General features: G+C 38.5%; 1 protein-coding gene across 7 annotated transcripts in view; it reads left to right on the top strand.

The window, feature by feature from the left end:
* Nucleotides 1-22,115, top strand: part of ZEB1 (zinc finger E-box binding homeobox 1) — a 210,954-nt gene that overhangs the window by 173,693 nt on the left and 15,146 nt on the right. For all 7 annotated transcript variants that reach the window (XM_003342087.3, XM_016426318.2, XM_056800900.1 and 4 more), the window contains one exon: nt 15,185-15,387. In XM_003342087.3, the coding sequence (XP_003342135.2) occupies nt 15,185-15,387 (203 nt within the window). The remainder of the gene's footprint in view (nt 1-15,184; nt 15,388-22,115) is intronic.

The raw sequence follows: 22,115 nt of genomic DNA, 5'->3' as shown, positions 1-22,115 counted from the left end.
TCTGTTTCTCCCTTAATTCAATTGACTTTTCCTTTAAGTACTCTGATGCTATGTCAATCAATATGTATAAAATACTGGTATTCTTTCATTATCTTACCATATCTTTAAACATAATATAGTTTCCTTGATTATTACTTTTGACATTATTTTCACTCTCCCCTGTGGGAGGTCATAATTGTTTCCCCTTCTTTTCTGTGATCACTTGAAGCATAATCTAATTTGCTCTTGCCCCTCATTTTTACTTTAGGTGAGTCTCTGTTTCATTTGTATTTCTAGTAAACAGATTGGGTTATGCTTTCTAATCCATTCTGCCATACTCTTCTCTTTGAATAGGTGAGTTCATCTCATTCGTATTCAGGGTTATAATTATTATTTGTATACACAAATCCTATATTCCCCCATCCTGTTCTCTCTCTTTTGTTCCCTATTCTACTCTTAACCTAGAAAGTTCTAAAAGAAGTCTGTGATCAATGCCAGTGTGGCCTGGATGTGAAGTGGGCAGCTGAGTCTGCTCTCCCTTTCCCCATTCCCTCCTCCTGCCTGTTTATAGACCAGTGGAGCTGAGAGAGAGAGAGAGAGAGAGAGAGAGAGAGAGAGAGAGAGAGTGTGTGTGTGTGTGTGCATGTCTTGTTCCCCTCCCCCCACACTTTTTTCCTAGCACACCCCACTGTTTTTGGTGGGGAGGGGTACTTGGATGACAGGGCTTTTTAGTTCTATTTCATTTTATTTTCAAGTTTTCATTCTCTTCCTCCTACCTCTTACATCATTTCTCACAGCACAGTAGTATTCCATCAAGTATGTATACCACAGCCTGTTCAGCTATTCTCTAATTGATGCGCACACCCCTCCATTTCCAGGTCTTTGCCCAGTACAAAGAAAAGCTAATTGTAAATATTTTTGTCCATTTGAGTTCTCTTCTTTATTTTATCTCTTTGGAATGTATCACTGAGTCAAAGGGTAAGTACAATTTAATCATTTGGGAAACATAGTCCCCAGCTACTTTCCAGATTGGCAGTAACAGTTCATGGTCCACCAGCTGTGTCATGCACCCCACTTATGGCCAATCTTACACCCTTGTTCCTAATTTCTTCCTTAGTATATTCCTTTTACCTCCCCTTTTCTTTTCTTTCCTAAACCTGTCAACACAGAAGAAGACCAGTTCTCTGCTTGTCTTATTTAATAACAGATCTCCATGATCCCTATAGGATTCTGGAGACTCTTCCAAAAAGAAGATGAGCTCTTTGTTATCAGTCCCTTCCAGGTGGCCAAATGTATTTCCTTTTCTAGGTTCTTGTTTTCTCCTCCATCTTTTCATTTTCAAAGAGGACGGGGGTGGGGGGGGGGGGTGATGACTTAGTAATGCAAAAGCTGAAACTACTCTGACTATGCTTCCAAACCAGTCTTTAAAGGGTACCTCAAAAGGACAAGAGTCAGAACAGACTGAGTGAGGAGACTCTCCCACTGAACACAACTTATAGGCAGAGATAGTTGATTTTCATGGGTTAAGGGAAAACCAGAAGCAAAACTGCAAACAGAAGAGTTGGCTGACCACCGCCATCCACAGCAGAATCAGAACCTGGGTGTGGGTCAACTTTGGGAACTACACAAGCCAGGGAGCACCTCAGCCCCTCCCCGCCCCAGGTCCTGGTCCCTGGCACCAGACAAAAGTGAGGTCCAGAAGTACATCTGGCTGGGACCTTTCATTAAAGACTTATCCCCAAGGCAAAAGTCAGCAGGGGAGAAGGAGTCTGCAAACAGCTTTCAGAGTTCCCAATCCACAAGCAAAAAAAGGGTGGGAAGATAAGCAAACAACAAAAGAAACATTTGACCCTCAAAAACTTCTATGAGGAAAAAGAGCAAAGAATGGAACCAATAGGAGGCTTCTGGTCAAGATGGCGGCTTAGAGGCAGCAAAAGTTCAGACCTCTGAAAACCCTTCCTTACCGATCACAAACTGAATGTTCCTAGGGCACCGAAATTCAAACTGAACAACAGGACAGAGCTGGGGAACCCTCCTCCTGGACTTGGATCAAAAGGTCCGCCCCCCCAAAAGCCAGAATCCTAGATCACTCAGATCTAAGGGGAAGGCAGAAGGAAGGTCCCAGGACCCCTCCCCCCAACCCAGAGAGCTGAGCCCGCGGCAGCAGCGGGAAACTCAGGGCCGGCAAAAGGGCCTCAGGGATGGCTCTTCTGAAGGACGCTCCTTGAAAACAACCTGAGCCAGTCTCCAGGGCACCCAACACAGATGGCAGGGAAACAGAGAGAGACGGGGGGAGCCTGTAGCCCCCTGGCTGGGTCCTTTCATCTGAGTCTCACCGAAGGTTCTTGCTTCAGGGCAAATCCAGTCCAACCCAGCTGAACCTAATCCCATCAGGAGCCCTCAGAGCGCAGGGAGGCCAGGACCCCTCCGCCCTTAGAGTGCAGGGTCTTCTGAAAGAACAGAAACCTCAGGGCCGGCAAAGGAACTGAGGTACCTTGCGGACAGTGCTGTGCCAGGCTCAGAGCTCAGAGCATGGAAGTAAGGCAGCGGAGAAGCAACTGGAGGGAACTGAAAGCAGTAACACCCTAAACGCCAGCAGGGAGGGGAGGGCAGACCCTGGGCTTTCCCGGGAAGACACAGCAGCTGTGGAGAATGGACAATTTGCCTGGGGCTAAAGCCTTGGAACATCAGACAGATACACTAAGAGCCAGTCCTCCTCACTCAGATAGAGATGGCAAACAGTACAAAAGTACAAAAGCCTCCAAACACCAAGAAAAGCAAGAAGACAGGGGTGACTTTGGACACATTTTATGGAGCAAAAATGCAAAATACAGAGGAGATAGAAGAGGAAACCCAAGCAAATGCTCCAAAAACTTTCAAAGGAAATGGAAATTCTCCACAAACTCTTGAAGAATTTAAATCTGAAATTATCAAAAAGATGGAAGCCTTCTGGGAGGAAAAATGGGAAACAATCCAAAAGGAACTCGGCAATCTGAAGCACGAAAAAATGAAACTACAGAAACAGCTTGACCAAACTGAAAAGGAAAATCAGGCTTTAAAGGTCAGAATCAGGCAACTGGAAGACAATGATCTTGAAAAAAAGCAAGAATTAATAAAGCAAAGCCAAAAGACTAAGAAATTAGAAGAGAACATAAAATATCCCACTGACAAGGTGACACACCTGGAAAACAGAGGAAGGAGAGACAATCTGAGAATAATTGGCCTACCAGAAAAGCCAGAAATAAATAATAATCTCGACATCATAATACAAGATATCATCAAAGAAAACTGCCCAGAGATTCTAGAACAAGAGGGCAATACAGGCATTGAAAGAGTTCACAGAACACCCTCTACACTAAACCCCCAAAAGGCAACTCCCAGGAATGTAATTGCCAAATTCCAAAGCTTTCAAGCAAAAGAAAAAATCTTACAAGAAGCCAGAAAAAGACAATTTAGATATAAAGGAATGCCAATCAGGGTCACACAAGACCTTGCAATTTCCACTCTGAATGACCATAAGGCATGGAACATGATTTTCAGAAAGGCAAGAGAGCTGGGTCTTCAACCAAGAATCAGCTATCCATCAAAACTAACTATATACTTCCAGAGGGAAGTATGGGCATTCAACAAAATAGAAGATTTCCAAGTTTTTGCAAAGACCAGAGCTCTGTGGAAAATTCAACATCCAAACACAAAGAGCAAGGAATACCTGAAAAGGTAAATATGAAGGAAAGGGAAAAGAAGAAAAATGTTATCTTTTTCTTTTTTTCAAACTCTCTTCTATAAGGACTACATTTATATCAATTTATATATATTAATATGTGGGGAAAATGTAATGTGTAACTCTCAAAAATTGTGTGCATCATTAGAGTAGTAAGAAGAATCATGCATAGGGAACATTGGGGGCATCAAGATGATATGGAGAAAGAGGGGGATAGAAAAGAAAAAGGGAGGGGGGAATTATTGATGGTACTAAGATATACTCCAAGAAATAGGCGGGGGGGGGGATTAAATAGAATAATCTTTCTCATACAAAGATACACATGGGAAGGGGAGGGGAAGAATTCTCCTATAAGAAGGAGAGGAAGAAAGTTTTTACTTAAACCTTACTCTCAGTGAAATCAACTCTGAGAGGGAAGAGCATCCAGATCCATTGGGATCTTGAATTTTATCTTGCCCAACAGGATAAGGGAGAAGGGAAAACCAAGGGGGATAGGGGGTAAGGGACAACAAAAAGGGAGGGAAGGAGAGGGAGGAGGGGGAGGGAACAAAAAGGGAGGGGCTAGAAAGGGAAACATATCAAGGGAGGGTACTAGGGGGACTGATTTAAAGTAAATCACTGGCTTAAAAAGGTTATAGCTAAAGAAGAAAGGTCAAATTTAGGGGAGGATAGAAAAATGCCAGGGAGTCCACAAGTGACAATCATAACTTTGAACGTGAATGGGATGAACTCACCCATAAAACATAGACGAATAGCAGAATGGATTAGAATCCAAAACCCTACCATATGTTGTCTTCAAGAAACACACATGAGACGGGTAGACACTCACAAGGTCAGAATTAAAGGATGGAGTTAGAACCTCTGGGCCTCAACTAATAGAAAGAAGACAGGAGTTGCAATCATGATATCTGACAAAGCCAAAGCAAAAATAGACCTGGTCAAAAGGGATAGTGAAGGTAACTATATGTTGTTAAAAGGGACTTTAGATAATGAGGAAATATCACTAATCAACATGTATGCACCAAATAGTATAGCACCCAAATTTCTAATGGAGAAACTAGGAGAATTGAAGGAGGAAATAGACAGTAAAATCATATTAGTGGGAGATTTGAACCAACCACTATCAAATTTAGACAAATCAAATCAAAAAATAAATAAGAAAAAGGTAAAAGAAGTGAATGAAGTCTTAGAAAAATTAGAGTTAATAGATATATGGAGAAAAATAGAGACAAAAAGGAATACACCTTCTTCTCAGTACCACATGGAACATTAACAAAGATTGACCATACACTAGGTCACAGAAACATGGCATACAAATGTAGTAAAGCAGAAATAATAAATGCAGCCTTATCAGATCATAAGGCAATAAAAATATTGATCAGTAAGGGTACATGGAGAACAAAATCAAAAATTAATTGGAAATTAAATAATATGATACTCCAAAATCAGTTAGTTAGAGAACAAATCATATAAACAATAATTTCATCGAGGAAAATGACCATGGTGAGACATCCTTTCAAACCTTTTGGGATGCAGCCAAAGCAGTAATCAGAGGAAAATTCATATCCCTTTTTCAATCTAATTTAAAAAAGGAAAGAAGAAAAGAAAATTAACAGCATCAAAGATGAAAAGGGGGACATCATCTCCAATGAAGAAGTAATTAAGGCAATCATTAAAAATTACTTTGCCCAATTATATGGCAACAAATATACCAATCTAGGCTATATGGATGAATATATACAAAAATATAAACTGCTTAGACTAACAGAAGAAGAAATAGAATTCTTAAATAATCCCATATCAGAAAATGAAATTCAACAGGCCATCAAAGAACTCCCTAAAAAAAATCCCCAGGGCCTGATGGATTCACTAGTGAATTCTATCAAACATTCAAGGAACAGGTAATCCCAATACTATACAAACTATTTGACATAATAAGCAAAGAGGGAGTTCTACCAAACTCCTTTTATGACACAGACATGGTACTGATTCCAAAACCAGGCAGATCAAAAATAGAGAAATAAAATTATAGACCAATCTCCCTAATGAATATAGATGCGAAAATCTTAAATAGGGTACTAGCAAAAAGACTACAGCAAGTAATCAGAGGGGTCATTCACCATGATCAAGTAGGATTTATCCCAGGGATGCAGGGCTAGTTCAATATTAGGGAAACCATCCACATAATTGACCACATCAACAAGCAAACCAACAAGAACCACATGATTATCTCAATAGACACTGAAAAAGCCTTTGATAAAATGCAACACCCATTCCTATAAAAACACTAGAAAGCATAGGAATAGAAGAGTCGTTCCTAAAAATAATAAACAGTATATACCTAAAACCATCAGCTACTATCATCTGCAATGGGGATAAACTAGATGCATTCCCAATAAGATCAGGAGTGAAACAAGGATGCCCATTATCACCTCTACTATTTGACATTGTACTAGAAACACTAGCAGTAGCAATTAGAGAAGAAAAAGAAATTGAAGGCATCAAAATAGGCAAGGAGGAGACCAAGTTATCACTCTTTGCAGATGACATGATGGTCTACTTAAAGAAGCCTAGAGATTCAACCAAAAAGCTAATTGAAATAATCAACAACTTTAGCAAAGTTGCAGGATACAAAATAAACCCACATAAGTCATCAGTTTTTCTATATATCTCCAACACAGCTCGGCAGCAAAAACTAGAAAGAGAAATCCCATTCAAAATCACCTTAGACAAAATAAAATACCTAGGAATCTATCTCCCGAGACAAACACAGGAACTATATGAACACAACTACAAAACACTCTCCACACAACTAAAACTAGACTTGAGCAATTGGAAAAACATTAACTGCTCATGGATAGGACAAGGCAATATAATAAAAATGACCATCCTACCCAAACTTATTTATCTATTTAGTGCCATACCCATTGAACTCCCAAAATATTTCTTTACTGATTTAGAAAAAACCATAACAAAATTCATCTGGAATAACAAAAGATCAAGGATAACCAGGGAAATAATGAAAAAAAACCACATATGATGGGGGCCTTGCAGTCCCAGACCTTAAACTATATTACAAAGCAGCAGTCATCAAAACAATTTGGTACTGGCTAAGAAACAGAAAGGACAATCAGTGGAATAGTCTGGGGGAAAGCGACCTCAGCAAGACAGTATACGATAAACCCAAAGATCCCAGCTTTTGGGACAAAAATTCACTATTCGATAAAAACTGTTGGGAAAATTGGAAGACAGTGTGGGAGAGATTAGGTTTGGATCAACACCTCACACCCTACACCAAGATGAATTCAAAATGGATGAACAACTTAAACATAAAGAAGGAAACCATAAGTAAATTGGGTAAACACAGAATAGTATACATGTCAGACCTTTGGGAGGGGAAAGGCTTTAAAACCAAGCAAGACATAGAAAGAATCACAAAATGTAAAATAAATAATTTTGACTACATCAAATTAAAAAGCTTTTGTACAGACAAAACCAATGTAACTAAAATCAGAAGGGAAACAACAAATTGGGGAAAAATCTTCATAGAAACATCTGACAAAGGTTTAATTACTCAAATTTACAAAGAGCTAAATCAATTGTACAAAAAATCAAGCCATTCTCCAATTGATAAATGGGCAAGGGACATGGATAGGCAGTTCTCAGATAAAGAAATCAAAACTATTAATAAGCACATGAAGAAGTGTTCTAAATCTCTTATAATCAGAGAGATGCAAATCAAAACAACTCTGAGGTATCACCTCACACCTAGCAGACTGGCTAGCATGATAGCAAAGGAAAGTAATGAATGCTGGAGGGGATGTGGCAAAGTAGGGACATTAATTCATTGCTGGTGGAGTTGTGAACTGATCCAGCCATTCTGGAGGGCAATTTGGAACTATGCCCAAAGGGCGACAAAAGAATATCTACCCTTTGATCCAGCCATAGCACTGCTGGGTCTGTACCCCAAAGAGACAATGGACAAAAAGACTTGTACTAAAATATTCATAGCTGAGCTCTTTGTGGTGGCCAAAAACTGGAAAGCGAGGGGATGCCCATCAATTGGGGAATGGCTGAGCAAATTGTGGTATATGTTGGTGATAGAATACTGTTGTGCTAAAAGGAATAATAAAGTGGAGGAATTCCATGGAGACTGGAACAACCTCCAGGAAGTGATGCAGAGCGAGAGGAGCAGAACCAGGAAAACATTATACACAGAGACTGATACACTGTGGTATAATCGAATGTAATGGACTTCTCCATTGGTGGTGGTGTAATGGCCCGGAACAATCTGCAGGGATCTAGGAGAAAAAACACTATGCATAAGCAAAGGATAAACTATGGGAGTGGAAACACCGAGGAAAAGCAACTGCCTGACTACAGCGGTTGAGGGGACATGACAGAGGAGAGACTCTAAATTAAACTCTAATGCAAATATTGACAACATAGAAATGGGTTTGAATCAAGAACACGTGACACCCAGTGGAATCACGCGTTGGCTACGGGGGGTGGGGGGGGAGGAAAAGAAAATGATCTTTGTCTTTAGTGAATAATGCTTGGAAATGATCAAATAAAATATTATTTAAAAAAATAAAAATAAAATAAAACATTCAAATTAAAAAAAAAAGAAAAGAATATCCATAGCTGCGCTCTTTGTAGTGGCCAAAAACTGGAAAATGAGGGGATGCCCTTCAATTGGAGAACGGCTGAACAAATTGTGGTATATGTTGGTGATAGAATACTGTTGTGCTAAAAGGAATAATAAGGTGGAGAAATTCCATGGAGACTGGAACAACCTCCAGGAAGTGATTCAGAGCGAGAAGAGGAGAACCAGGAAAACATTGGACACAGAGACCGATGCACTGTGGTACAATCGAACGTGATGGACTTCTTCATTAGTGTCAATGCAATGTCCCTGAATAATCTGCAGGGATTTGGGAGAAAAAACACTATGCATAAGCAAAGGATAAACTATGGGAGTGGAAACACCGAGGTAAAGCAACTGCCTGACTACAGCGGTTGAGGGGACATGACAGAGGAGAGACTCTAAATTAAACTCTAATGCAAATATTGACAACATAGAAATGGGTTTGAATCAAGAACACGTGACACCCAGTGGAATCACGCGTTGGCTACGGGGGGTGGGGGGGGAAGAAAATGATCTTTGTCTCTAATGAATAATGTTTGGAAATGATCAAATAAAATATTGTTAAAAAAAAAAAGAATGGAACCAATAGGAAATGAGATCCATACAAAACCTTTTTTTAAAAAAAATGGGAATTGGTCTCAAGCTATGGAAGAACTCAAAAAAGGAATTTAAAAATCAAATAAGATAGGTTGAAGAAAAATGGGGGAAAGAAATGAAAGTAATACAAAAAGTATATAGCAGCTTAAAAAAGCAAAATTGGTCAACTAGAAAAAGCGGCACAAAAATCAAATGAAGAAAAAAGTATTTTTAAATCAAAGATTCTATTCATCTCTGGTCTTTCTCTCAGGAATGCTTAAAAGACCTATGTTTCCTTAAAGGACCTTTTTCCCCCTTTAGAATTATAATGCCGTGATCTTTTACAAGATCTTTTCCCAAGACTTTCTCTCCTACATTAATAACTTCCAATTCTGGTGTTTCTTCCTTGATCTTTGATCTTCTTATTTTCACTTTGTCCTCTGGTTCTAAGAAATCTAAACAATTTTTATTTTTGATTTTTCAAAAATATGGTATCTAGGCTTTTTGGAACTGTAATTTCAGGAAATACAGTGAATCTTAAAGTATCTCCAGCTGATAGGGGATAAGCCTTCCTGCCTTCAAATCCATGATGCCTTGATGATGATGAACTGTTTCTAGGAATAGTTCTTCCAGACCTGCTTCAGAAAACTCAGAAATTAGTCATTAGCATCCTAAATTATTAAGGTTTTCTTATATAGATTAAATATGCCTTCCTAAAATTTTGTTTGTATATCTAATTTGCTTAACAGACAGGATTTCTTTAGATTAAGCAATTAAAAATGCAATATTAGTTCACATAATGTCTACCTGAAGTGGTAATTACAGAGTATTGGGGGTTCATTTCAAAGATAAGGTTTTTTTTCCATTTGAATTCATTTATTTAGTCAATTTAGAACATTATTCCTTGGTTACAACAATCACATTATTTCCCTCCCTTCCTTCCACCCACTCTTCCCACAGCCAATGTGCAATTTCATTGGGTATTACTTGTGTCCTTGATCAGAACCTATTACCATGTTGTTGTTTACACTAGGATGTTCATTTAGAGTCTACATCCCGAACCATATCCTTTCAACCCATGTATTCAAGCGATTGTTTTTCTTTGGTGTTTTTACTCCCACTGAGTTTCCTCTGGATGTGGATAGTGGTTTTCCTCACAGGTTCCTCCAAGTTGTTCAGGGTCATTGCATTGCCACTAATGGAGAAGTCCATTACATTCGATTGTATCACAGTGTATCAGTCTCTGTGTACAATGTTTTCCTGGTTCTGTTCCTTTCACTCTGCATCACTTCCCAGAGGTTGTTCCAGTCTCCATGGAATTCCTCCACTTTATTATTCCTTTGAACACAATAGTATTCCATCACCAACATATACCACAATTTGTTCAGCCATTCCTCAATTGAAGGGGGGCATCCCCTCACTTTCCAATTTTTGCCACCACAAAGAGTGCAGCTATGAATATTCTTTTACATGTCTTTTTCCTTATTATCTCTTTGGGGTACAAACCCAGCAGTGCTATGGCTGGATCAAAGGACAGACAGTCTTTTATCGCCCTTTAGGCATAGTTCCAAGTTGCTCTCCAGAATGGTTGCATCAATTCACAGCTCCACCAGCAATGAATTATTGTCCCACATCCCCTCCAGCATTCATTACTTTCTTTTGCTGTCATGTTAGCCAATCTGCTAGGTGTCAGGTGATACCTCAGAGTTGTTTTGATTTGCAATTCTCTGATTAGAAGAGATTTAGAGCACTTTTCATGTGCTTATTAATAGTTTTGGTTTCTTTAACTGAAAATCACCTATTCACATCCCTTGCCCATTTATCATTGGAGAATGGCTTGATTTTTTTGTACATCTGGTTTAGCTCTTTATAAATTTGAGCAATTAGACCTTTTTCAGAGTTTTTGTAATGAAGATTGTTTCCTAATTTTGGATGCATTGGTTTTGTTTGTATAAAAATTGTTTAATTTGCTGTAATCAAAATTATTGGTTTTACATTTTATGATTTTTTTCTATGTCTTGCTTGGTCTTAAAGTCTTTCCTTTCCCAAAGATCTGACAAGTATACTATTCTGTGTTCGCCTAATTTGCTTATAGTTTCCTTCTTTATCTTCAGGTCATTCACCCATTCTGAGTTTATCTTGGTGTAGGGTGTGAGATGTTGATCCAAACCTTATCTCTCTCATGCTGTCTTCCAATTTTCCCAGCAGTTTTTATCAAATAGTGGGTTTGGGTCCCCATAACTGGAATCTTTGGGCTTATCATACATTGTCTTGCTGAGGTCATTTACCCCAAATCTATTCCACTGATCCTCCTTTCTATCTCTTAGCCAGTACCAAAATTTTTTGATAGCCACAGCTTTATAGTATAGTTTTGAATATTTTTTTCATGATTTCCCTGGATATCCTTGATCTTTTGTTCTTCCAAATGAAGTTTGTTGTGTTTTTTTCTAACTCAGCAAAAACGTTTTTTGGTAGTTCAATGGGTATGGCACTAAATAAGTAAACTAATTTGGGTAGGATTGTCATTTTTATTATGTTAGCTCATCCTACCCATGAGCAATCAATGTTTTTACAATTATTTAGATCTAGTTTTAATTGTGTGGAGAGTGTTTTGTAGTTGTGTCCATATAGTTCCTGTGTTTGTCTCGGCAGATAGATTCCTAAGTATTTTATATTGTCTAGGGTGATTTTAAATGGAATTTGTCTTTCTAATTCTTGCTGCTGAAATGGGTTGGAGATATATAGAAATGCTGATGACTTATGCGGGTTTATTTTGTATCCTGCAACTTTGCTAAAATTGTTGATTATTTTGACTAGCTTTTTGGTTGATTCTCTAGGATTCTTTAAGTAAACCATCATATCATCCACAAAGAGTGATAGCTTGGTCTCCTCATTGCCAATTTTAATACCTTAAAGATAAGTTTTTCTAAAAGGACATAGGAATTTGTGGTCATAGCAAGAACTGAAAGTGCAATTTAAGAAAGCCTGATCCTGTCAAACACAGCTGTAGATATCTGGAAGTAATTGTATTTAATACTGATTAATAAGGAACCTTACAGAAATAAAAAGCATAGGCAAAAGCTACATTTGGTTGAGGATAATTGTGAGAGTAAAAATGAATAAATACTCCCAAGTATTTAAGTTTATAGGATTTAATAACAACAAAGTGAGAGAGAAAGGGGTTCCTTCAGCCATGTGAGCAGACATAGAGCCAGACCTACAGAGCTTTACCAAAGTAAAAGCCCCAAAAGCCCCCCAGCATGGGTTTTAGCAACATTTATCTCCCAAATCTCGGGACACAAAGTCAGGACATAACTTAAAAGGATGCCAGGTAAATGTAGTTTAGGTGTATCAGATTTCTATTTGTACATACTCCCTGTGATCCTTTGGGAGACCAGTCTCTCCAATAGATCATTTTAAACACAATTAATTTAAAATTTTAAAGATTTTAAATTAAAGGTATGTACAATGTTGCAGTTTATAAAGGGAATAATTTGAGTTTGAAGGGAAATAAAAGAGAAAAAGAACAAAACCAATGGCATAAGAGTGTACATTCAAAATAAATGCATTCAACCTCCTTATAGTTCAAATTCATCATATCTCAAAGTTCACTCTGGATCTTTTAGTGCAACATGTGGTCTCTGCAGGCATCTTCATGGCACTTTCTCCAAAAAGTTTACCTTCTTGGTTCTGGGAGGTAGTCTCTTATTCCAAATTAGGCTCAAAGTCAAATCAAAGTTCACCACAATAACATAGTCCCATCTCCCCCCCCCCCCCACAGGAGGATACAGGGATGCATATAGGAATCACAGAGGGATATATGGTCAAGTCATAAGGCATATGATTCAATTTTCAAAAACATCAAATAATCCAAAGAAAATTTTTAAAACTAACCCCTGAGTGAAATGTAGAATGTCAAAAACGTGAAAAATTCTCGGAAAAAGGAAAAAAATTACAAATTACAACAGGTTCTTGTAGAGATCCATGTCCCATAAGCTTGCAATGACAATCAGTCACTAGCCCAGTTTAGCAGTCTGGACTACAGTAAGTTGTCATATCATGAAAGAAAATAGGAAAAAAGACTAGATCTCAAAACAAATAGGAAATAGCATTCTCTGTTTTTTTACCCTTTTCTTTGCTTTTCCGGGATAATGGAGCCAGAACAATCGATATTATGTACTTGATAGAGAGTGTGGTACAATTTCTATTTGCACTTAAGAAAAAGTTGTATCAAAACCTAATATGTCCCATCAAGCAAGTGCCAGTGACCAGAGTGCTAACTTTTAAGATGCTGCAGGAAGTTTTTCAGGTTGTTTTAGGCCTGGGCCTCAGGCATAAGTGCCATTTCCCAAGCCGTCTGGGACTTCCCACTCTCCTTGAGCATCAGTTTCTAGATGTGACACCTGCACATCCTTCCTCCCAGACTATTACCAGGATCAGTTGTGATGTGTGAAGCATTTTAAAGTGATTTATCAGCATCTGCTACTAAGAGGTTTCCTAGACTGAATATTGAGAGACTAGAGACTTCCTAAGGGTTTAACTTAAAGTCAAGAAGTAATGTAAACACGATTTACAGACTCCATGATGACCTGTAATGACAAAATAATATAAAAATACCACCAATGATTTGCTGTATCAAATAATTTCTAGTAAGTGTATATTACATTGAGTTGTAAGGTAGCTTGGTAAAGAAAGCTGACCTGCATTCAAGTCCTATAACAGACTGGCTGAGGAACCTGAACCTGCAACTCAACCATTTAAATAGTGTATATAGAATTATTCTGACTCTGTCTCCTAAGCCACAGCATACCCTGGAAGTTGTTTTCCTTGAATAATCTCTGGTTCAATTTAACCATTTACTTTTTATTTGTCTCTCATAAATTGGTGAGGGAGAAACAAGCCATTATTTGAGTTTGAACTGGATATTTGGTTCTAGATAAACCCAGATTACCTGTACTAAATTCTTTTTTTTTCAATTCAAAATCATTTATTTTTTCTCTCCTTCAAGTGCCCCCTCATTTAAAAGGGGGGGGTGAGTCCTTTTAATGAACAATTCCCATTTTGAATCCAGTTCCTCTGTCAGAAAGTTGATAAGCCTCCAGCCCTTAGCATAGCTTAGCACATAGTAAGAGCCTAATAGTTCAATATCAGACCTCTGGGATCATAGTAATTGCATTTAGCAGAGCTCTTAAGTTCTTCAAAGATACTTGTCTTTACAGTATAATTTTTGTTATTGTATAAATTGTTCTCCTAGCTCTTCTCACTCTCAATTCCTATGTCATCCCAAATTTCTCTGAACCTGTCCTCATCATTTTTAATAGCATTATAGTATTCCATTACTTTCATATAACATAATTTGATTCAAATTTTAAGAATAAAAGTCATTCTCCAGTTGATGTTAACAGAAGATATCAAGACATCAACATCCATATAAATAAAAATATTCTAAATCACTAATAATTAGAGATGGGTATATTAAAGCAATTTTGTAGTTCCACTTCACATTCATTAGACTGGCAAAAATGACCCAAAAAAGGCACATTCATGTACTTTTGAAACTGGGAATTGGTACAACCATTCTGCAAAGCAATTTGAAACTATACCATAAAAGGCACTAAATTATGCATACTTTTTGCCCCAACAATACCTCTACTAGGGCTGTACCTCAGAGACATCAAAGAAAGAAGAAGAGGACCCATGTATACGTATACATATCTATTTCTTTAGCTGCGCTTTTTGTTGAAGGATATGTCCATCAGTTGGGAAATGGCAGCTCTAAATTCTACTGTTTGCCTTCTCTGCTGTTATAATCATGAATAATTGTGTGTTGCAATTATCTTCCAAAATAAAATATCTCCCTTAGTCTGAGTGGTCAAGAGCCAATTATTCTCACCCAGAGAAGAACCAAGTTCCAAGATTACAAAATCTTAGCCCAGAGGGAAGAGCTATCCATGGTCATAAGGGAAATCGGGCAGAAGAATAAATGTTTAGGTTATGAATTCCTCAGCTTTACTGAAAAACACAGGTGAGAGTTGGGAATGTCGTTTTTTAGAGCCAAAGAAAGGCATAGGCTATGAATGCCGGTGTCTATGCCACCTTTGATGAATATGAAGAAAAATAATGAAAAGATTTAATATGGGCAGAGTTCCTCTTGGATGCGGAGGAATTCACAGACAGCACTATGTTCCGACTTCAGTGGAGTGAGGCTCAGTTCTATTTTTCTGGATATTTCAAGATTAAAACTATTTCCTCTTTTACAGGAACGCCAGATGCATTTTCTCAACTTCTTACCTGCCCTTATTGTGACCGAGGCTACAAACGCTTTACCTCTCTGAAAGAACACATTAAATATCGCCATGAAAAAAACGAGGACAACTTCAGTTGTTCCTTGTGCAGCTACACGTTTGCATACCGAACACAACTTGAACGTCACATGACATCCCATAAATCAGGAAGAGATCAAGTAAGTGAGATGGCACAAAGTTCACCAATGTAGTAGCAGCAGCATCATTTAATTCAGAAAGTCAGTTCAGTCCTTTATTGTGATGAGACCTGTGGTGCCTGCACACAAGAAAAGGGTTCATCCACCTAAAAATTAGTTCAGCATTTCACATGAGCTTCATGTGAACGCTGCCTCCTCCCTGGGGGAGCTGGCAATTACCTCGTGCGCCCTCCTGGTTTCATTCTATCCACTGTTTTTTCTTCAGAGGATAAGAATAGTTTCTCTCATTGGCTTGGCTTGGCCGCACCAGCGCCACCGCCACCGTCATTTATGAGGGGTCTTCTGTGAATAGGCTGGGCATGAGCTCAGCGCTGAGGATTCAGAGGAAGGCCCAGAGAAGCAGGCCTGCGCGTGGAGGATCCCTGGAGATGGACTCGGGGGCAGGCTGAGACAGGGAAGAGGGAGAGCCTCCCAGGGCATTTCAGGGGGCAAGAAGGAAGGTGTGAAGTGTGGGGCCAGGAAGGGCTTCAATATTTGATCCGAGAGGTAATAGGGAGTCACTGGAATAAACTATATTCTTCCGTCTTTCCATGTAGACTCTTGGTAGGAAAAATACTGGTTACACAAAATCACATGATCTAATAGATACCATATGGAGAGGCGGCAGCTAGGCAGCACAGCGGATAGAGCCCCAGGCCCAGACACAGGAGGTCCTGGGTTCAAACCCAGCCTCAGACACTTCCTAGCTGATATGACCCAGGGAAGTAAGTCACTTAACCCCCACTGCCTAGTCCTTACCACTCTTCTGCCTGGAAATCAATACTTAATACAATATGTAGCTGAATAGAAGTAGTCAAAAGAGGGGTCAGTATTGATTCTGATACCAAAGGGAAGGCTTTTTTTAAAATTACTATATGGAGAGAGGGCTCATTTAATTTTCTTAATTTACTTTATTCTCTGTAAAAACAACTGAATACTATGTTAAACTTAAACATTTTAACTTTTAAGAATTTGTTTTTATGGCTTTTTCTAGTTCCTCTGTTTCTACATAGAGATGAAGCACTTTATAAGTGCTTACTATTTTCCCATTATTATGCTAAGGACTAAGGAACAAGACAAACAAGACAGTCCTTGCCATCAAGAAACTTAGCTTCCTATGGAGGAAAACAATATATAAAGGAAAAAAGGGAAAGGAAAGGATCACACACACACACACACACACACACACACACACACAAAGGCAAAATAAAAACTCATATATAAGAATTGAGGTTTCTCATAAGGAAGAAATAGGAGAATGATGACCTGAGTGTAGGTGGCAGTTCTGAACCCAAAAAAAATCTGACTATAAATTAAATGTATTTTGTTGGTCCACATTAAAGGGATTAGATTGACTCTTAATATCAGAGACCTTTACCAAATTAAATCCCCTTTTAAATGTTGCTGAAAGGGTTTTTTAACTTAACCTTTAAGTCATGTTTAAGTTACAATTCCTACCTTATTTAATTTTATAACTCAGCTCACTAAAATTTACATGAATGGAACAAGACTTGCAAGTCATACTGGTATCATTTAAAGAAATTCAATTAGAAGCTCAACAGTAAAGCAGGACTATGCATTTGATTCTACATAAGTGTCCTATATGAATATTTACCTGGGCCACAGACTTCCTGGGTGGCTACACTGATGGTATATAGGTCTTTGGTGTATAAACAGATTGCTGACTTTCCCAGGAAGGTAGCTGAACAGAAGTGGACAAAAGAGATGTCATTCATGAGACCTAGGAGCCTCCAGTCTCAGAACTTTGGAAACTAGGAACCAGAATAGGACTTTAGGTAGTATGGCATGAACTGGTTAGGACTCAGGTAAGCCAGTGATCAAGTCCAGGGAAGCCATCATAGCAGTGTAACCATGAAAATGTGGTTTTGCCAAGACTGTGAATTGCCAAAACTGTAAAGGTTTCAGCCAAACTGTAAAGATAATTTTTAGTGTCTTGATTTAAAATCTAAAAATTAAGAGGTCGCCATGGGAAAATTTCCAAATATGAAAATACCCAAGTCAGTTGGGTTTTATGGAGATTTTAATTAATATAAATGAAGGAATTAAGGGAAGGGGAGAGAGAGAGAGAAAGAGAAAATAGGAGAAAGGTCCTAGGCCAAATGGCCTAGGCCTGAGCTTAAGGGAGAATGAGTCAGTCTTTATCACTCACCACAAGATCATCTCAAGCAAGCTCCAGTCCTCCGCTGAACTCCTAAACTCCAAACTCCAATTCAACTTCCAAACTGAACTAACTAACCCCAGACTGAACTGAATTATCCTTTTAAAGAAATTTTCTCTTATGTCACCTTCCTTAAATTTTCACATCAACCAATCACAGTAGATGCTTTTTCCCAGGACTGCCCATTCTTAGTTCTCCTCTTTTTTGGTTCTCACCTTCTCTGGTTAGACTAAAACTTCACACCTCTTTTGTTAAGCTTGTCTTTTGTAAGTTGCTTGACCTTTTAGTGATTAATTTAACCTTTATAGGTAGTTAGCACCTTTTTTGTATTAGATCTAAAAATAGAGCTAGCTTAAGGGCTTGGCTTCACTATAAGATATGAGTTAGGGACTTTCATTGTTCCACCAGTAGTTTTCAACTTTATCTTCCCCTAAGGCACTGTCTGAGTAGGGTGGAGTAATTTTAAAAGTTCCCAATACATTCCTGATCAAGTATCTACATTGTTACAATAGGTGAATTTGCTTAACCAAATCTTCTAAGGTACAATCTGAGCAGTTTTAAGATTCACAGCAGGTAGGACAAGTCCAAAAAGATTAAGTAAGTCATACCCAAGAACCCAGCAAGAACCTGGGGAACCAAGGGAAAGGAACTGATTGATATAAGAGGGTCTGGAAACAGGCAGAGCCCAGGCCAGAGAGGGTAAAAAACACAGAGTCAGGATGGAATGCAGGACAGTAGAAGGAAAGAATGGCCCAATAAAGCTGAAAAGTGAATGGGCTAAGGTGGATCAAAGGAAATGGAAACAGACTCCAACTTTTGAATCTGGCTCTGTCCCTATGAATGAGTGACCCCTGAGGAGGCCTCCTATCCCTGACTGCTGCTTCTGTAGAAAGCAGCTGACCAAAGGGACTGGCTTCAGTATATCTGGAACAAGAATTGGCTTGTTTTATTTGAGGTTTAAAAAGTGGCCACTGATAAGGGGGTCCAAGCTCCCCTGCTACAGCAGAGAAAGGTTGATTTCCATTTAGAAATTGCTCTAATAAGCTTGCTTTCCAGGAGACAAGTTTTTCACCTGCTCCTTTACGAGAGAGTGCCTTGTTAGGTACTTGGTGTTTGTCGAGGGGTTGTAGGTCAAGTGATGGTGCCGCCACTTACCATCAATCTACACAGCAAGCTTTGCAGCCCATAATCCTAGAGAAACCCACACGTGCAGGCGACGGCCAGAAATTGATAAGTTGGCCCAGAGCAAACTTTCTCATTCAAGTTTGGTCTCCAGGTGTCTAATTGCTGCAGTGTTTGATCCTCTTCACTTCTGTTCCAGAAGCACTTTGGAAATAGTAGCAGGGGAGTGGATTTGTCCAAAAATGCAGGCTCAAGCCCTATCTGTGCTCCTTACGCACTGTGAGATTTAGACAGGCTACCTCTCCTGGGATTCAGCTGTGAGATGAGGGGCTTGGCTTAAGACTTCCTCTGTCTCTACATTCTGTCATCCCAAAACACAGTGTGAGAAGCCTTTAACCTTTGGGAAGGTGTCTTTTATGCCAAATGAAACACTCATGCTGTCTTTTAAAGCCATTTATCCATATCAGCCTATCCATAGAGACTATTGTATTTTTAGTAAACACTAATTTTCAATTCCATTAAGAATAAAAGATGAGCATAAATTTAGTTTTCTGTGTTGCCAACTGTTAAACTGAAAGGAGATGCTTCTAAGCAAATCACTAACTATATTTAACATCCTTTGTGGTTTCTTAACAATATTAATATGCATCAATACTTCAAAAAACGAGTGAGTTCATCACCAGCAGAGTTTCTTACTGCTACACACATTAGTTGGCCAGAGTTTGTGACTAAAAAAAAATATTATCACCTGGTCCAGCCTTGTCATAATCCTCTCACTGACTTAGGCTGGACCTTAGAACACAGTCCCTCACCAATGTCCATAAAGCTTTTTTTGCTTTGCTAGGATCTTCCAGAGCTCGGATTCTGGTGACCTCTCCTTTGAAACTCAGGAACTCAACATCACTCCCATGTCACAGTGAGGCATCAGAGTAGGACTTTAGTAGAAGAATATTAATATAGTGTTTAACATTAATAGAAGAAAGATCTCAGTTCTGGTTTGTGATGTGAAGATAAATCACTGAAGCCAGAAGAAGAAAACTTGTAAAATTACATTTTTAAGCTGTTCTTGGTTTTTATGGGGAGAGAAAGTAGAAAGTGAGGTCATCTGCTAATTGGCAAAAGAGATAAATGGGATTGGGAGAATGAGAGAGAAAAGTACTCAAAGGAATGAAAGGGCTGTTTTATGTGGTTAGTTATATTTTCATTTATATATGTCTTTTTTCCAATTATATTATAAAGTCCTGAAGGTTGAGAACCAGATCTGGTCCATATCATGTCTCTAATAGTGCCTTGTGCATAAGTATTTAATAAATACTTCATGTAATTGAAGAAGAACAGTATCCAAAATATAAGCATTTAGTTCTTGTGAAATTAATTACAGATTCTCATTCTTAACAATTTCTGCTGTAAAACTAAGACTTGAAGATAGTTGTACAGAGATCATGCTTAGTTCTGAAAATGGACATCACCCTATTAGGATTTTAATTAACCGTTACTTCCTCACCCACAAAAAGTCTGTGTTCCTTTTAAAAGAAAAAAATCCTCATTTTTCTCCTAAAGGCCTATGTCTTAGGTTCTAGACTTAAAGCTAGAAGGAGTGGCCAACCCCCCTCATTTTGCAGATGAGAAAACTGAGGTCCACAAGGAATAATGAACTGGTCCCAAGTTTTACAGGTAGGAAGGAAGTAGCCAAACTGGGCTTCAAAGCCACAAGAGTAACATGGTACCCGTTCAGAGCTTATTTCCTTGTTTTGTTTTTTTACCAGCTCCAAAAAATCCCTGGCAGGAAGAAAAGGAATTCTCCAACTAAAGAAATTAGTGAAAATAGTGGAACTAGGCCATCTCTTTTCCTTTTCTTTTCCTTTATTTGTGTAGGGGAAAAGGTATTGTCATTTGTATATATATATATATATATATATATATATATATATATATGTAGCACCTAACCTCCAGGTTCATAAAATATGTTGAATTTTTTTGAAATTTTAACATTCATGTTCCCTGTAACAGTCTCATAATTTACTTATCAAAGTAATATCTCCAAATTACCAACAGCCTTTTCTTTTTAATCATTCATAGAAAAACATAAATGAGATTCCACACTAGAATTCTGGAAACCTTAGTGACCTTATTTCCTATAACATAGTACATTTAGGTCATAAAATTTAACCTTTTATTGTTATTTCTATATAAGTCCTCCCAATTAAAAACTAAATTCTGGGATGCCGGGCAAAATTCAAGCTTCGCTTTTGACAGATGGAGTAGGGTTTTGACAAAAAGAATTAGGAGAGGACATTCCAGCCAGAAGAAACTAAATGATGAAAAGGTACAAGATCAGGAGAGTGCTGTACGTGTTCAGGGAACATGTAAAAGTGCATGTTGACCGGACAGGGAATTAAGCCTGGAAAAGGCCTGTTAGCACCAGAGTGTAGAGAACTAAGATGCCATGCTAGAGAGTTTAAACTTCATTTGTCAGGCAACAGGAAATGAGGGGCAGTTTTCAAGCAGGAAAATTATACAATTCAAAGCAATACTTTTGGGAAAATCAATTTGACTATGCTGTAAGGATAGATTAGTGGAGGAAAAATACAGAGGCTAAGAAATCAGTTAATGGGCTATTACCCTTACCTAGGCTTGATATATATTAAGCACTGAACTAAGGACATAACAGAATATAAAAATATAGATTCAAGAGGCACTGAAGGAAGAATCAACCAAACTTGGCAACTCTGGGAAGAGGAAGACTGAAATACAACAATTGTCTTCTTCTGGTGATTGACATGAGAGTGTAAAGTGCTTGGCAAACCCCAAAGCTCTAGAAAAGTTAGCATGCCTCTGTGGCAAGCTTCTGACCTGTTTCCTGAACACCTCATCTATTTCCTCTTATCATTTAAGTGGTTTAGAGGATATTCCTGTTGAAATTTTTTTTTTCAATCCACTGATCATCACCTCCAAATTTTCAATTATACTTGTCCCTTCTGGTTCCTAGACTTCTATCCATCCATGTGCCCTCTTAGTCCACAAGGTGACCCTAAAACCCCTTCTAGACTTCCTGTTTCTTTTTTATCCTTCTTTCTTTCCTTCATTTCTCTCTGTCTCTCTTCATTCATTAATCATTTCTTTACTAGATCTATTCTGTATTTTCTCTAGAAGCTGAAGTAAAAACTCACTGGTCTAGAGTTTGAAGACTCTATTCTCATCCCTTTTTTGAAGATTGGGCTATCTGCATTTCTCTAGTCTTACTCTGCATGATCATCTCCCTATCTCACCCAGGCTAGAAGTGCTGGGGAGTGGGAGACACTCACAGGCCCATTCTCACTTTGATTTTGGATGCTTTGATCTTCTGTTTCCCCTTCATAAGCAAATTGGGCCATAATTGAATTCACAAGAGATAAATCCAAGAAAGGAG

The sequence above is a fragment of the Monodelphis domestica genome, chromosome 5 (genome assembly GCF_027887165.1).
Source record: "Monodelphis domestica isolate mMonDom1 chromosome 5, mMonDom1.pri, whole genome shotgun sequence".
NCBI lineage: Eukaryota > Metazoa > Chordata > Mammalia > Didelphimorphia > Didelphidae > Monodelphis > Monodelphis domestica.
Note: the sequence above shows the minus strand (reverse complement) of the source record. Positions and strands in the feature narration are given on the sequence as shown.